A 16,992-nucleotide genomic window follows, 5' to 3' on the forward strand; every position below is an offset into this window, starting at 1 on the left:
TATCATGAGTAAAATACATTTATCCCTACGGGATAGGTTAAATTAACGATAGGAAACCTACAACACATTCATAATGGATGAGCCAAATATACTGAGGCGGCGTGGTCTCCAGGTAAGAGTGCATGAGTGATACATACTAGACTATTATTTGAATATATGATGATATAGGCTGTATCTCTATTTAACAACACAAATCCAGTGGTTTATCAGTATCAGTATGTTTTATTATATTTTTGTAAAGTGAACGGTGCATCTTAGTTGCAACCACTTATTTATTTCACACGTTTAGCAATCCGTTTGTTTGTTTACATTGAACAGAATCTCATAGTGTTTGAAATGGGTTGATTTGACGTGGCGAGTGTTGGAAATAAACGTTTTTTGGATTAAATACTTGGTAAGTATGCATCATGAATAGAATATATGTATTTATAATCGCGACATTTTATGCACGTTTCGGTTTTTACAAAACCAGTGAAGTCGACACGTTTCATCAGCAGTTACCATGGTGATCACTGCATTTGTTTTGCTTCGATCTGTTTATGATGGAAAGACCTGCCTTAGCGCCATTGAATCTGTCTAAAAAAAAAATTGCCTGAAAATCTGAACGACAGTAACAATGAGACCGGGGAGTGAACGAAAATATATTTTGTTTTAAAGTCCGTAACAGTTTTTGAAGCTATGTGTCCAAAACTCTGCTGTAGCCATGTCCCCATGTTTGAGAGCAACAAATTACATAATTTAGAAATCTTCAATTTACCCCTAATCCATGGTACACAAAACTGTAAACATATAAATAGTTTAATTATATATATATACATAGGCTACATTATTATGAATGCAAATAACATGTGATGCCAGACATGAAAGTGTTTTTTATTTATTTTTATTTTTATCTCATTATTGTTTTTGGTCCTGTTAATCCTTTATATTTCTAACTTCTTGACCTCAGGTGGAGGTAATTACGTATAATTACGTTATAATTACGTTATAATTACGTTCTATTAAGTATTTATTATGGAAAGCACATATTCTCTTTCTCCCACTCAAACGCACACACATACTGAACACACACTCGCACAGAAACCTGTTGTCAGCGCTGCTCTGATGATTTTATTAGTAAAATAGTTTAGCAGCTAGTCTACTTGAAATGTTTCACTAGCGAGGTAATAACGGCGCTGTTCTTTGAGCAGATAAACTTACAGCTGTTGACAAACACTGTTGAGAGACACACAGATTCAGGTAGGCTAATTCATACACGCTTGCTTAATCTCTGTCTCTCTCTCTCTGTCTCTCTATCTTTCTTTATCACTGTCTTTGTCTCTCTCTCTAATAACTGCATTAATAACTGCGTTAGTCTGCTATCAGTGGCTCAAGCCTCCGTTACTAGCTCTAAAATGTCGTTTTGTAATTAGCAACGTTGGCTTGGAATGAGATGAAACATAAGGCACACCCGAGGTGTCTTCTCCGCTTGGCCGCATCACCATGTGCATTATTTTTCTAATAATTCAACAGCCTGGTGTCAATTATTCCTTACATATATTTGTTTACAGGATGAATCTTTATTATGAAGCCCAACTTGAATTCAGTGCACTTCTGAGCTTTACTTTGGCAGAGACCATGAGTACTGTGAAAGATAAAAAGACATATTGTTTATTTTTTAAGAAAGAGTAGCTTATTTCTTAGTTCATAAAAAGCGTATACATCCTTGAGGAAAGGCACAAAACTATTGGAGAATAAACAAGAGAACCTTTGTTATTGGTCATTTACAAGACACTCATTCAAAGCGACAAAGTACACTACATTGACAGTCCCCTTGGACACGACAGCTCAGTAAAACAATAAATGAGCTGACACAAACATCTCCCACTTCTGAGGGCTGACAAATTTATATCCAAAAGCAGAGGAGTATATAGTTGTCCATAAGGCTGAGCTTTGGATCTCAATAATGTACTTATTAATGGTATAGTCATTCCACCATCACAAATGATTTTATGGAAATGTTTTTTGCATTATTTGTAATGGAGCTGAAGAAGAAAGCAAGGGACTGGCTCCATGTAAGCACTTGAGCTTTTTAAGAGAAACTTTTGTACCATGCATAAACTAAACTCTTTTATGAGTTTTCGGATTATACACTCCAACCTTGCAACTAATGAAGTATTCATTTGGCCTCATACATCCTGATTATCTTCAGATGTCCATCCAAATATTCAGTGGCATTGAGCCTACTGACAGTGATTCTCCAGCCAAAAAGGGACAATGAGACATTGAGTAGCTTCAGTTTTCAATTTTGCCAGGAACTTGGCTATTACCAAGGAATTTTGTGAGGTCATACTGTAGCATCATTTTATTACAATAATTATGATTTAAGACCTTGAAGTTTTATAAGCATTAAATCAAGAGTCAGTGACAATACTAAAAACACTGACATCTTTCAACGAATCCAGAAATGCAAAACATAATTGCTCTATTTTTTTTTATTTTTTTTTTTATTAGCTGTGTAACATTTATGTGGGCTGCCGTTTTTAAGGCTGTTAAACTCTGTAAACGTGAATGCTTTCCCTCTATAAGACAAATCTTGAATCTACTTCAGTGTTGAGCTCTGAGTGGACTGGAGAATTTGTTTCTTGTTTAAAAGTTGCGTTAAGAATTAAACAAGGCAATGTCACAAAGATCAGTGGTTTAGTGTTTAAAATTCATTAAATGACTATTGTTGTGTATGATCATGTTTGATTCTTTTGAAATCCAAGGCTCTTCTTACTCATGCTTTGTATTTTCATTAAATCCAATACATTAAAACATACTTGGTTGATGCTTTGCTAAAAAAAAAAGAAAAAGGGTGGCAGGCCATTGGTTTCTGCAACAGTGTATTATAGGCTATGTTGTACATGACCTATAGGCTAAGGCTATAACACAATATTTCTTTCTTTCCAGAAGGAACTTAGCCTTCCACGCAGAGGAAATATGTGAGTATAGTCTTCTTACTCTAATATAAAATGTTGTCACTGTCATAGCTTTCAGTAACGTTTTTTGACATTTCTAGTAGCCTAATAGGCCTATATATAAAAAAAATATCCAAAAAGTCTGCATTGAAAATGAAAATAAAATAAGTTTTTCAGTCCCATGGACAGCAAATGAAATTCAGTTTTTTTTTGTGTAACTAATATATGATATCATAAATCAAAAAAATATATCAAACCTATTACATTTCTAGTATATATATTGTATTTTACAACAAATAAATGTGTAGTCAAAATATATAAGGGCAGTGAGGTCAAATGTTGTGCTTTTAAGCTTTATTATTAATTTGTCATAAACAAATGGAAATGAGTTAATTATTTATCTGTCTGGAACATCTTAAAGATGCACTCAATATTTTTTGGATTTCTTATGTATTAGCCTAGTTATTTACTATTTAATGTATTTAATAAATGTGTATTAACATCCATACAGAGTTATAAGAAGAAATTCATTGGCATGAATGAATTTACAACCTCGTGACGCTCATATGAATATTAGTCTTAAAGCCATGTCAGAGGAGGGCGTTTCTTTAGAGAGTTTGGGAGTGTTTTCATTACTATATCCTCAAGATTAGTAGCCTATTACTCGGGTTTACCAGTATGGGACACTCTATGCATGTAAAGTGAAAGAAGGCGGGTTCAGTTGCCCGGCGCGGTGACGTTCAAACCCCACCATGACCCCTTCTTTCAGTCAGACTCTATGACAACTTCCTCCACTCCGCACACCCGCATTTCTTTTATTGTTTCCCTAAACTTGCACTCGCTACAGTTGTGTTGCTATACCTTTAAACCAGCGAGCAGCATCCGTTTCGCAGTGACAGGGCTTGAGTAGAACCAGGCGATGGCATTTTCCAAACCCATGTGGCATTGTGTCACTTGTGAGAAAATAACGCGATGATGGCATCGTCGCTTCTGTTCCTTAGGCGCTTGCTGTGACTGTCTACTCCCCCGCATTGAATGCAATGGATTCTGTGTCGACATGAAGTTCGTCTGGGAATGATATTAGACCTCACTGCGTTTACTCGTCGCAATGCTGCGGTGCGGTGTACCATCGATGAGGATTTGATTACCGTGGGCAGAACGAAGACGAATACACCGACATCATGTCTGATCGGAATTACTGGACGGTGTGTCCGAGTTATAAAAGTCAGTTCGTTTCTGGAGGCTTAGTCAAACGACCCAAAAGGTAACGACGAATTTAAGCACATTACTGTATATTTCCATTGCGATTATTTAATAATCGACAAGGTTGGTCCGCAAAACTTGGTCTAACTTGAAAAAATTCCACAAGCGCTACCGCGAGCAATGTGCTTGATAAAGTAGATCGAGAAATAACTTCTATGATGTTAGAAAATATATGTCTTAACACTCTCGATCTCGTTGTGGACAGCATACACACTGTTTTTCCACCCTGTCCGTTTTTGTTTCCGATAGTAAACGTGGCCCATGTACGGCTGAGCGTCTGCTGCTCATTGTCCTGTTGGCGGTGGATGGTCATATTCTGTTTTCTAGTTTTCACATAATGTTTACAGTTTAACCGTCTGTATGATGGGTCTGTGATGACTGTGTCATTGTTATGTCGGTTTGACGCCTTTGTCAACAAAGTATAGTTAGTGTAGCTGCTACGCAATAAGTTATACGAGCGTTGAGGTTAATTAAGGCGGTTTTTAATGTTTATTTTTTTCTTATTATAAGTCTTAAGCATTATATTTTGCTATAACGTTTTGCGAGGAAAAAGTGTAAGAAGCATTTTAAAAATGTGTATCTGTTGAACTGCAACATTTTAGGTGCAAATTTTTGCTAATTAAAAAGTTGTACACATTAAAAAATAAACAGTGCTTTTAAAAATGTCTCATTAAACTGATGTATGCTCATATGAGGTGAATACTTCAGTCATTTCAGTCTTGTAGATAAGTGTTTTATTATGTTTATATCTACATAGAGAGGGTCGCCCTCTCATGGGTGCTGCCATTTTGATGTCACATGACCAGCCGTGTTATTCATTTGAGTGGGTAACTACTAGAGATGCACCGATGTATCGACCGCTGATATTTATTGGCCTAATTTTGATCAACTTAAAACCATCGGCATTTCGGCTATAGCACGAAAAAGGCAGATAGATGGTTTTGATTAATTAACTGCATGAAGGCACTGAGTTAAATGTCTGTAGCATAATTCAATGTTTTTCTCTGGGTAAAACAAAACAAAATGAAACCTATACAAAATATAGCAGGGCTCAACAATATGGCCCAGGGCCAGCGTGAATGACGCTCGGGACAATTGACGGAACTGTCACTAGCTATGTTTCCATCACCCTGTTTTTATGTGCATTTTGAAGTATTGCATCAGAAACGAGTGATGGAAACGGCAAAAAAACAAACAAATCCCTTAATTCGCAAAAAAGTTTTTACGGTCGCTTGAGGTGGTTTTTGACTTGTGAGAAAAATAGTTCATGTGAATAATGGGAGATTGAAACGCATTTGCCGAATAAATTCTGACGTAGCGAACATTAGGGGTGTGACGGTACACAAAGCTGACGGTTCGGTATGTACCTCGGTTTTGACGTCACGGTTCGGTTCGGTACACTAAACCAAATTTTTTTCTTAACCATTAAAACAGTGATTGAGTGATTATACAAGAGATAAGTTTCAGTAAGTTGTACTGTATGTTTCAACATTCAGATGTTCATTCATATTTATTAGGATGAGATGATCGCGTTCACTCGTGCTGCTGCTTACACTGAGGCACCTACATAGTGATCTGTCAAGCCACGTTAAAGAGCGTCAAAACGTCAAAAATCTTTACACCCCTTGCGAACATTAAACCCACGTGACTAATCAGCTGTTTTTATGGTGTTTTATTTACTGTTGGTTACTAGGTTACCAATACAACCGTCATCCACTCGAACAACTTAATGGAAACGCAACTAATTATTTCATAAGTATCTTTATGTTGTATTATGTTGTCCTGTTGAATGTTAAATTGATCATATCCTTGTTCAATGAAGATGATTTGATGATGCGGCAATAAACTAGCTAGTATACCTTAATGCATGCGTTTTTGAACTTTGCTAATTTTAAACATGATCAAAACAGCAATCCATTTAATGACAAAAGTTATAGCCTATCGGTTTTGGAATCGGAATCGGACAAAAAAAAATTATATGGGTGCATCTAGTAACAACTTGTAAAAGCTGCAGTGCCACAAAATGCCTCCATTCAACCAACAGTTATTAAAAATTATATTAATTATATAATAATTATAGAGGAATAGAACATAAAACCTCATGCATCCAGGCCAAAAGGTGGCACTGTAAATTCCAAAACCACTGGTACTATTGCACTGTTGGGATGAATAAGAGCCAGCAGAACAAAACTTTACTGAATTCACCTTTAAATTCAAAGCCTTTTTCAAAGGCAATTTATGTACTTGTAATACAAACCATCTCTTTTCTAATCAATTTATACAGGCCTGTTAGTGTTAACAGAAACCAAAAACACTCAGTGTTGATTTAGGTTCACCAGCTCAAAGGAAAGGTTTTAGTAAACCCAAGTTGTGTTCCAGTACCAAGGACATTAACAGAGCATCCCTATAGATGGCTTTAATAGGGGTTGTGAAAACAGAGTATTTTTGCCTTTAACAAGAACAAGAGTTTTCTTTCCACAGTAACCGGAACAAGAGGAAGAGTCTGGCTCCCTCACCTACTCTATCAAGACCGCTCTCACCCCTTCCTTTCCCAACTGGTAGCTATAATTACTTTGTTTTGCTTCTCTCCCAATTAAGATAATGATAGATGTGTGATTTACACTGTGCCTGATTATAAACACCAGGTAGTGTAACATGCTTGGACATCTAGCCCATTGTTTGAATATGCCACTGGTCAATGCCAGTAACACTCTGTCAACAAAGCCTCTTAGAGGAGCGCCACTCAGTACACAACCACTTTGGCATCCAATGACAGTGTAAACCAACCATAATGTGCGTGTTGCTCATGGAATGTGCATTTTCTACAGGCAGCAGTCCGCTGGACAGTCCCAGAAATGTCTCCGGCAGTCCTTCGGTCAATTTCCCGTTCATACGGAGGTAAGAGCTGAGCAGAATAAGGCTGCACACTACAAACATGTCCAAATTTATACACATTTGTAATTTGTTATATCTTGTCTGCCCTTTCATAATGGCAGTGTATAAAAGCAAGACATAAGTGTGGAAAAATGTCTAGCTGGCAAACAATAAGATTGAGCGTTCACTGCAGCTGCCCTTAAGGCTGTGTCAGGGATGGGAAGCTTGGCATTTGTCACAGCAATTATAGTGAAGTCAGCGTGTAGCCTCATTACTTTACACTGCCGTGATTATGTACTGAGGCTCCATCCACTTTTATTAATGCTTGCTTAAAATGATGTGACCCTGCCAGCCTCCTTGTACAGCTCAATGAGGATTGAATGAGTTGTTGTTTTTTGTTTGTGTCTAAAAGCATACATCTATTTGTAGATAAATTATATGACTGGGTAGAGGATGTTCAAGATCTTAAAATAAGTGAAATGTGTTCTAGTTTTTTTAATTTAATTAAAATGATTCTAGTATTACTGTCAAAGACACAAGCTTTATCATATAATAGCATTTTAAATGTTCCAGACAAACATGTAAATCTGTCTGGTATATACAATACTGTTTAAAAGTGTTGGGTCAGTAAGATAGTTTTAAAATAAGAAACCAATACATTTATTCAGCAAGGATGAATTAATGTGATCAAAAGTAACCGTAAAGACATTTATAATGTTACAAAAGATTTCTATTTAAAATAAAGGCTATTTTTAAAAAACTTTCTATTCATCAAAGAAAGAATCCTGAAAAAATGTATCAAATTTTCTACAAAATATTAAATCAGCATATTAGAATGATTTCTGAAGGATCATGTGACACTGAAGACTAGAGTATTGATGCTGAAAATTCAGCTTTGCCATCAGAGGAATAAATTACATTTTAAAATATATTCAAATAGAAAACAGTTTTTTTTAAATGGTAAATAATAGTATTTCAGAATAATACTGTTTTTATTGCCTTGGTGAACATAAGAGACTAATTTCAAAAACATTAAAACAATCTTGAGACCCCAAAACAAAATGGTAATCTATATGTATAAAGGAGTACACTGTCATTTGTTGATGGTTGAGGATACTCTTTTGTTGTGCAGCCATTAAAATAACCAGCACTTTGATCCATATCAAATATCTGAATGGAGACTCCTTACCTGCATATAAAATTGTCTTCCTGTATCTCTGCCCTATTTCAGACCGGACACACGAAGGTGGTCTGTGGCGTCTGTCTCGTCTGGATATGGAACCAATCCACCCAGTTCTGCTGTTTCAGTGAGTGGGCCCCTCTCAGTTATTCTGAAAAAAAACCCCTGTTTTCCTTTTCTTTAGCCATCAATCCATTTCATCCGCAGTGTTTTTCTGTATATAGCTGTATATATATTCTGTATATATATAATTGTTATCTATATACTATTTGTTTTTGCTTTTGGAGTGCAATTTATTGGCGGTACAAGTGCAGAGTCTGCAGACAGTTGGAAAAGAGACTAACAAGTACACAGCATGCTAGATTTTCTCATTAATATTGATTAACTTGACAGTGTTAAAGTATTCATGGTCCCCACAGCCACCTTAAAATATCAGGGAATGGAAAACTTGTGATTTCCACGCTTTAAAAAAAAAATCACGGAAAAAGCTGGGGAATTTCTATAATGAATATACTTATTCCTCATGCTCTAAAAAGTTTATTTGTCTAGATCAGGGATTCTTAAACTTTTGGGGGCAGAAGATTTTCCAGGGACTTCACTCGTGTCCCAATATCCATGTTTGGAATACCGGCACAGCCTACATATTGTACAACAGACAATTTAAATTGAGGCAAATACATTTTGATGATGAATAGACTATAGCTGCGTTTCCGTTGCCGATTTGCGCAAAACTTTTGCGATATTTTCTAAATTTCTATGAAAAACTATTGCGAAATGACGGTGTTTCCATTAACTGTTGTTATGCGACTAAAACGTAATTATTTCCTCTCGCGATAAGTCATTACAAAAATGATGGCAACGGATGTTGGTAGGTTTATGTCTATCCCAGCCACCACACTAGTCATTATTTTTAATGGAAGGAGACGTAGACGTGTTATCCAAGCATTAATGGCAAGGAAAGCCCTTATACTTATGAGCGGTGCATATGAGGTGTATCTCATTAGAATCCAGTATTCCTGTCTTTTTATAAGTTTAATTATAAACTCTATCTCGTTTTCTGTCCAAACATTTTGCGTCATCTTTAATAAATGATTCGAATTCCCAGAAAAACCACATCATGCGAGCGGAAAAACTTTTTTGCGATATATGGGAGTTTTTGCGAAATTGACGTGTTTCCATTGGCCGTACTTTCAATTTGCGCAATTTGAAGGGTAATGGAAACGCGACTTGTTGTGTCCAGTTAGCAATGCTAGAACTGATATGTTGTGTGTGTGTGTGTGTGTGCGCGCTTGAGGCACTGGCGTGATCACTTGGATTTCTTTCCTTATAGCAGTGGAAACAACTTAAAATACTGTAAAGGGTCCATTTTTGTTTACATTCAAAATAACAACAAAACATTTTGCTTTTGTAAAATAAACTAAACAAACAGGTTGCACTTTCTTTTGTCTCGGTCTCCGCGAACTTTTTTTCTGGAGCACGTCACAAAAATGAACCAAAATACAGCGAATACCTGTAACACAGCGAATACCTGTAGCACAGACATGAGAAATACGTCTATAAAAACCTTTAAGTGTCTTCATTTTGCTTATTTGACGCTATAAGCATTATATAATTCACTTTGGAATATAAGTCGCCGTACGTTTCAGGTGATAAAAAATTTGACCTGTAGTCCGGAAAATACGATATAGCAAATGATTTTGCACACCTCCTGGCAATTGGTTGCGAACCCCACTTTGAGAACCCCTGTGCTAGATATTGCTTTCTATTAAATTAATTGTTGAAATCATAGTAGTAATCTGTATCTTTTATATCCTTTGTCATTTTGGGTAATTCTCAGTATACAGTTCATATTGTAAATTAATTTGTAGATCTATTTTCAAGGAAATCATTTGAAAAATAGCCTCTTTCTCTGATTTGAATTTTTAAATGGCCATTCATGGCTCATGCGATGAGGTCAGCCTTGTTCAACAATGTCCTATTGAGCCAGTGTCAGAGAAGACTTTATTCAGAGGGAAGCTGTGAAGCTTCTCTGGTTTCCTCCTTCGAGCACTGGTCCTGTCATGTGTTCCTCTGCTCATTCTCCTTCCCTGAGATTTCAGTTTACGCTTAGTCTTGAATTACCGTCTGTACCACAGACTACTGCAAACCAGAGTGGAAAGTGTCCCGTCCTATAGTTGTCTTGCATAATTGCACAGACTAATAAGCAGCTTTAGATTGTCAGATGCTCACTACTTGTGTTTCATGTAATCTGAGCCTATGTGCCCCACCTTGCTATGCAGACTGTTGTGTATTCATTGCTCAACAACTGTTACATTTGTACACATCCAGGCCTCGACATTAACGCTTGTCTGGGAAAAGTGGATTTTTTGGAAGGGACAAGTACTTGACCGGACCGGACAAGTAGCCTGATTAGAACGCCAATAACAAAAAAATAACTAGGGAATTACTAAAACGAGAGAATGTTTATGATTTTATTATATTTTTATTGTAAGTTGTGATCGATAGTGGATAATAAATGTATTACTGATGGTAACAAGGTTGCGCTGTTGAGGCTCGTGCAGCCTCTCGAGGAAAAATGGAAACAAATGAGCGCAGCACAACATACTGCCGATAAAAATGTGGAGTTTCTATATTTTTAACATGTGATACAGTTAAGCAACCTCACACGACGAGTGCTGTTTTCCTGAATACTATCACGATTGAAAATGTGACATTGATTTCATACAACAGTTCAATAAACAGTTAAAATGAAGTCACTTACATTTTAGATGCAATATTGACTGTTTATGGGGGTGGGTAAATGACAGATTTACTTGCTCATGAAGTTCATGAAAAGGCTTAATGTCGAGTCCTGACATCCATAATGTTAGGGTGACACAACAGGCACATGTAAATGTGATTTTGTTGTCTGAATCTTGCTGCGTTTCTGTCTCTCTCTCTTTCTTCTGCACTAGTCTTCCTCCTCCTCTCAGGAGCTCCTGCACCAGCTGCCCTCTCAGCCAACCCCAGATGACCTCCATCGCCTCTTCAAGCATTTCAGGAGTTCAGAGAGTGTGACAGATGAGGATGGACAGCCCTTTCCCTTCCGTGCTCGCTCACGAAGTCTTAGGTCTCTGCTTGTTGTAGAGATAAAACAGGATTGAGAGAACATCAATATATAAATGAAATGCAACATTTTCATATAGAGAAAGCAATTCTGTTAGCTTGTGACATATGTTTGCTTGCATAGAAATTGTGAAATCCCATTTGTAACTTCTGAAACCAAATGAATAAGAATAAAGTATTAGTTTGGCTTGTATGTGCCAGGGCAGGGAAAAAGTTAGCAAACACCATATTTTAATTAGCTAATCCTTAAAAATCTGCTTAGTGCAACAATCTATACAGATGTGATGTTTTATACAATTATAATGATTTATTACTCTGGCAACATTGACCTAAACTGTAAGAAATAAAAAAATATGACCCAACTAAAATTACACTACTTTAATGAATTTACTTTAGTAAATCTTTATCTTTCATTTACTCACCATGATGTACTTCCAAACCTATATAATTTACTGTATTTTGAGGAACACAATTTTAGGGGAAATTTTGGAAGACATTTTTTATGTTAATTTCCATGTAATTATAACGAAGCTTTCAAGTTTTAAAAAAGGAGGCAAAAGCACCATAAAAGTGTTATAAATTTTGTCTTTTGCTCACACAAAGTTATCTTAAGGTCCCCGGAGACTTCAAGTATACTGTACTGCAGCGTTATTTTAGTATAATTTTTTATACTATTATAGTATTTATTAATATTTTGAATTAGCTTTAATTTTTATATTTTCTGTTTTCATTTCAATTAGAGTTTTTATCAGTTTTTTTCCAATTACTGAAAATGATTTTTAATAGTTTTAGTTATCAATAACAACACTAGTATGCAAGTCATACAGGGAACATTTATGATTATTTTATGATGCTTTTGTATACGTCTTTTGAGCTGAAAAACTTGTTCGGCATTCAATGTAATTTCACAGAAAAAAGTTGAGTAAATAATGACAGAATTTTCATTGTGAAGTAAACTATTGCTTTAATGTTATTTGTTTGTGCAAAATTGTTTTGTAGCCCTGGACGGACATGTGGCTCCTTTGATAACGAGATTGTGATGATGAATCACGTCTACAAAGAACGGTTTCCAAAGGTAATTGAGCTCTGACATTTAAATTTAGTTTTTCATCATAGACGTGGATGCCACGTCACGTCATCACATGTTGTTTACTTTGTTTAAATTGTGGCTGTGGGAAAATTGACGGCCTGGTCTGTCTAAACAAAACAAATGACAATTGTCACCTACAATTGTATCACTCTTCCAGGCCACGGCTCAGATGGAGGGGCGTTTGCTGGCAGTGATTGCAGACTATTCCCCAGACAGCGCTCCCGCTCTTGCTGATGGAGTGCTGGGCTTCATTCAACACCAGCTGGTCGAGCTCGTCCGAGACTGTCTGGAGAAGTCCAGAAAGGGGCTTATCACATCCGGCTACTTTGTGGAACTTCAGGAAAAATTAGAAAATTTTCTACATGAGGTAGAAAACATGCCACATTTATTGTTATGTTGATATTTGTATCTGGGGGAAAAAAAAGTCGTTTGCATAGATCCATAGTTTACAATGTCACAAAAGACCAGAATTTCAGCACTCCATATTAGTATCAATACTTGTAAATTTCACAATTCTTGAATACTTTACGCTAAGTATTAATGTAAATAATTGTATTAATAGTAATTATATTAAAACAATGCTTATCTTTGCAGATAAAATTTCTATTTTTATTCCGCAGGGACACATTACATTGATTGAAACTGACAGTAAAGACATTTTAATGTTAAACTAAACATTTAATGTTTAATGTTTAGAACTGCTAAAATTATTGACAATTCTGTAATATATTACACAGTGATTTGATGATGTTAAAGTTGGGCACCATCAAAGCATTTCTTAAAGTTTATTGTGTTACAGCTACTGAAGTTGTCAATCCAGAAGCAATGAAAGTGTTTTTTTCTTCAGTCAGTGTTGTTGTTAGATCAATATTAGCTACATAATACACGCATGTGTATTATCCTGCTTTTAAACTGCAGGGCCTAATGCATAGATTTTGAGACTATTGAAATATATATATTTTTTATTTGCCCTGGCTGTTTACAATGCACTTAGACCAAACTGACTGTGCTTATGTTAAGACCTTATCAAGACTGGCCTTTTGACCACGGAAGTGCTTTTCACACGCTCCCTTCACAGAGTGCACACACATCATGCATGCGTTCAAAAGCAGTTTCCTTTCTGTACTCCGTATGACTTGTTTTTAGTATCGACACACATTTGACATCCTTAGTTTGCATTTGTTCATACTGAGAGGTTTAATCCTCTCTTTTCAACCATCGGCTGAATCAGTTAAACTGCTGCAGCCCATCTCCTTTATAAGAGAGGCATTATTACTAAATGATTACTGACTGAGAGCCTCATGGCTTTAGACATAAGACCCCTGAAGTCCTGAGTTATTCTTTTAATAAGCACTGTTCCTGTCATGCTCCTTCTGAAAATGACATTTAGTGAACTGCTGTACTGAAGCACTGTGGTCTTTTCCTCTGTGGAGATGAAACTGTGTTGCATCTGCACAGGCACATGTTTGCGTGTGTTTGTTTTAAAATAAACTTGCTTCTTTCATTCCTCATACCAAGCTGCTGTTGTCATGTGCAGTTTTTCTGGAAAGACATGAAGAGAGCAGCAGTATTGCAATGCACAGTAGTCATCTGCAGTGTCTGTGTGCTCAAGCAGTAATGTCGACACTGTGGAGGGAAGGGTGGTTAATTAGGGCAAGTGAGAGACTGTTTTGTCTCCCCGAGGAGCTTTTGCTTCATGCTTCTGAAGTCATGAAAAGCAAATGAAGGAAAGAGGCTGATCAAATTAAGCAAGGGGAAACGGGTCGCGCTGCAGTTTCCAAGTTCCTTGCTTATGGTTGATTTTGGATTAAATATTTTAAATGAACGAAACGTTCTATGGAAAAGTAAAAAATAATATTTTCATTTTGGGTTCCACTGAAAAAAAATGCTGTCATACGGGTTTGGAATGACATGAGGGTAAATTAATAATGACAAAAATTTAAATTTTTGGGTGAACTAACCCTTTAAACGACTTGTTTATGTGGAATGTCATTAGGAGACCATTTTTATGGTCTTTTTCCATTATTACTTCTCTCTGTCCTCTCACAGTCAATTAGGTGGCATATTTCTGTAACTTTAACCATTTTGAGAATTTGCTTCATGTTAACGTCTACCAAATGTCATGCAAAAATGTAGGTTGTTTTGTTTTGCGCTCGTAAAGTTAATTTGCATTGGCCCTGTATGTGTTCTTTTTACCCATAGGCATATGATCGGTCTGAGAGTGAGGAAGTGACTGTTATTGCCAAACTCGTGAAGAAGATTCTCATCATTATTTCCAGGCCAGCAAGACTTCTGGAATGTCTGGTAAAATTATGATTAACACTGATTCTTTTTTTATTTTGGTCTAATAGACCCCAGATTGTACCAATTTTAATTCATGGTTCTGAACTGCCTACTTACAGTGACTCACTTAATTGAAATGCTTTTAAAAATAATGTAAAAATCCCAATTTTATTAAATAAATGGTAATTTTGCAATTAACCTCTTTATGTTTTTTCTTTAATAATAATACAAATTGCTCACATCATTGGGGGCTCTGGGAGCATAATCTCAGCAGAATGTGAAGGTTTAAATTGAGTTTTTTCCCATCAGAGTTCCAGATCATGTTGAAAACCGCCTGCGCTCTAGTAATCTACCGTTTCTAATTAATTACTGTGTGAAGACTGGGACTCATTCTGATGCCATTTATATAACGCTTACTTACCATTTTTCTATTAACCAACAGGAGTTTGATCCTGAGGAGTTTTATCAACGTCTTGAAGTTGCCGAAGGCCATGCAAAAATTGACCAGGGGATCAAGACTGACATCCCCCGATACATCATCAGCCAACTGGGTCTCACTCGGGACCCCCTGGAGGGTATAATTATGATTTATCTAGCACCCCACCCTTAAATTATATGTTTTTGTCTATGTTGTAAAAGGTAATTAAATATTAGCTTTAGGCAAACAAGTGATTGATTTATTTGTTTCTTCTTCTTCTTGTCTGTGGGTTCAGATATGGTGCAGCGTGAGCATAATAACTCAGGCGGCCCAAGCAGAGAACTGGATGACACTGCAGAGGTAAGAAAATAAACCAATAGGCTTGACATCAAATCTTGAAGTGGCTCACTGTTTCTCTACACTGCTGGAGGTCTCATACCTTCCTTTCCAAGAGGTCCAGTCTCTAAATTTCATTCCTAACCATGATCCAAACAATCATAACTACAAGTCAAACGTATGTACAGTTGTGAAATGAAATAACCAATGTACATTGCAGAAATATTGGTGCAACTTCATGTAGTAATGACCAGTAATCATGTAGTAATCAAATCAGGCCATTTGATTTTCTCTCAGTTGCACTTTTTTTTTGCTAACATGTCATCATATGAATAAGTCTGGCATCAAAACAACTTCTTAATGCAACACTTGAGTTATAAAAAGTCTCACAACAGCAATACATTATAATTGAGATTAGATGAGTCAAATTTAAAGTGGTAAATTATAAATGCTACCATTCAAAAGTTTGGGGTTATTTTACTTATGCTTACCAAGACTGCATTTATTTGATTAAAAAATACAGTGAAACAGTAATATTGTGAAATATTATTTCTATTCAAAAGAACCATTTTTTATGTTGATATATTTTAAAATGCATTTTATTCCTGTGATGGCAAAGCTTAATTTTCAGCATCATTATTACAGTCTTCAGTGTCACATGATCCTTCAGAAATCAATCTAATATGCTGATTTGATGCTCAAGAAACATTTCTTATTATCATTAATGTTGAACACATTTGTGCTGCTTAATATATTTGTGGAAACTGTGATGCATAACCCCCCCACCCAAACTTTGGAACTGTAGTGTACACTACATTTATATATTTCTTCAAATTTCAGTGTTAAGAATAAGAGGGCTTAACTGTTAGGGGGGGGGAAAGCCCAGCAGTTTAAGATACTGTCAACTTTAAGAAACAGAGAAATAATTAATGGATCTAGACCATCGCCTGCTAACTTGTGACTTATGACTTTGAATCAAATAGATGTTGTATTGTTCTGTTCTTCAGAGGTTTCTGTGTTTTGTGCCCCAGAATCGTCCTGGAGCCACGACACCTCGAAGAAAACCTCTGGAAAGAGATTTTGAAACCATAAAGCTCATTAGCAATGGGGCTTATGGGTGAGCTCACATTTATTGCTATTTTCTTTAAATAAGGAATTGTCTGTTTTATAGTCACAAGAATTTAGGTCACCAGTTGACTGAAGGCTGGAATACACTACACAATCTAGATTGGTTTGCCTAGACTTTTGCCCAGATTTGCAGTCTGGACGAGTCAAAACTAGTTGCCAAAAGTCAGAACAAGTCTGCAGATTTCGGGCAGTCGGAGTTGACAGATTTAGCAGATAATCGTGTAGCTTATGATGAGCACATACACTTTTTTTTTTTTTTTTTTAAGCTTCAGACAGTTGGAGGAGATCAGACATGTTTGATATTTTGAAACTGATTTTAGATCACATTTTTTCCATTTGCCATGGTCTCCTAGCAAACGTTAACAGTGTGTTGTGT

At 36.2% G+C, this 16,992-nt stretch overlaps 1 protein-coding gene across 3 annotated transcripts in view; it reads left to right on the forward strand.

Moving 5' to 3' along the window:
• The window catches only part of mast3a (microtubule associated serine/threonine kinase 3a), a 28,847-nt gene continuing 11,855 nt past the window's right edge, over positions 1-16,992 (forward strand). The window contains exons 1-12 of one of the 3 annotated variants that reach the window (XM_082171980.1): positions 1-112; positions 2,932-2,963; positions 6,684-6,760; positions 7,031-7,100; positions 8,308-8,383; positions 11,211-11,365; positions 12,361-12,436; positions 12,609-12,818; positions 14,654-14,755; positions 15,177-15,309; positions 15,448-15,512; positions 16,496-16,605. In XM_082171980.1, the coding sequence (XP_082028106.1) occupies positions 74-112; positions 2,932-2,963; positions 6,684-6,760; positions 7,031-7,100; positions 8,308-8,383; positions 11,211-11,365; positions 12,361-12,436; positions 12,609-12,818; positions 14,654-14,755; positions 15,177-15,309; positions 15,448-15,512; positions 16,496-16,605 (1,145 nt within the window). In that variant the 5' untranslated portion in view covers positions 1-73. Of the gene's footprint in view, positions 113-2,931; positions 2,964-3,688; positions 4,204-6,683; positions 6,761-7,030; positions 7,101-8,307; positions 8,384-11,210; positions 11,366-12,360; positions 12,437-12,608; positions 12,819-14,653; positions 14,756-15,176; positions 15,310-15,447; positions 15,513-16,495; positions 16,606-16,992 lie in introns of those variants that run through there. The other 2 variants (XM_082171979.1, XM_082171981.1) reach the window with 2 other exon arrangements.

This window comes from Leuciscus leuciscus (genome assembly GCF_965113295.1).
Source record: "Leuciscus leuciscus genome assembly, chromosome: 6".
Taxonomy (NCBI): domain Eukaryota; kingdom Metazoa; phylum Chordata; class Actinopteri; order Cypriniformes; family Leuciscidae; genus Leuciscus; species Leuciscus leuciscus.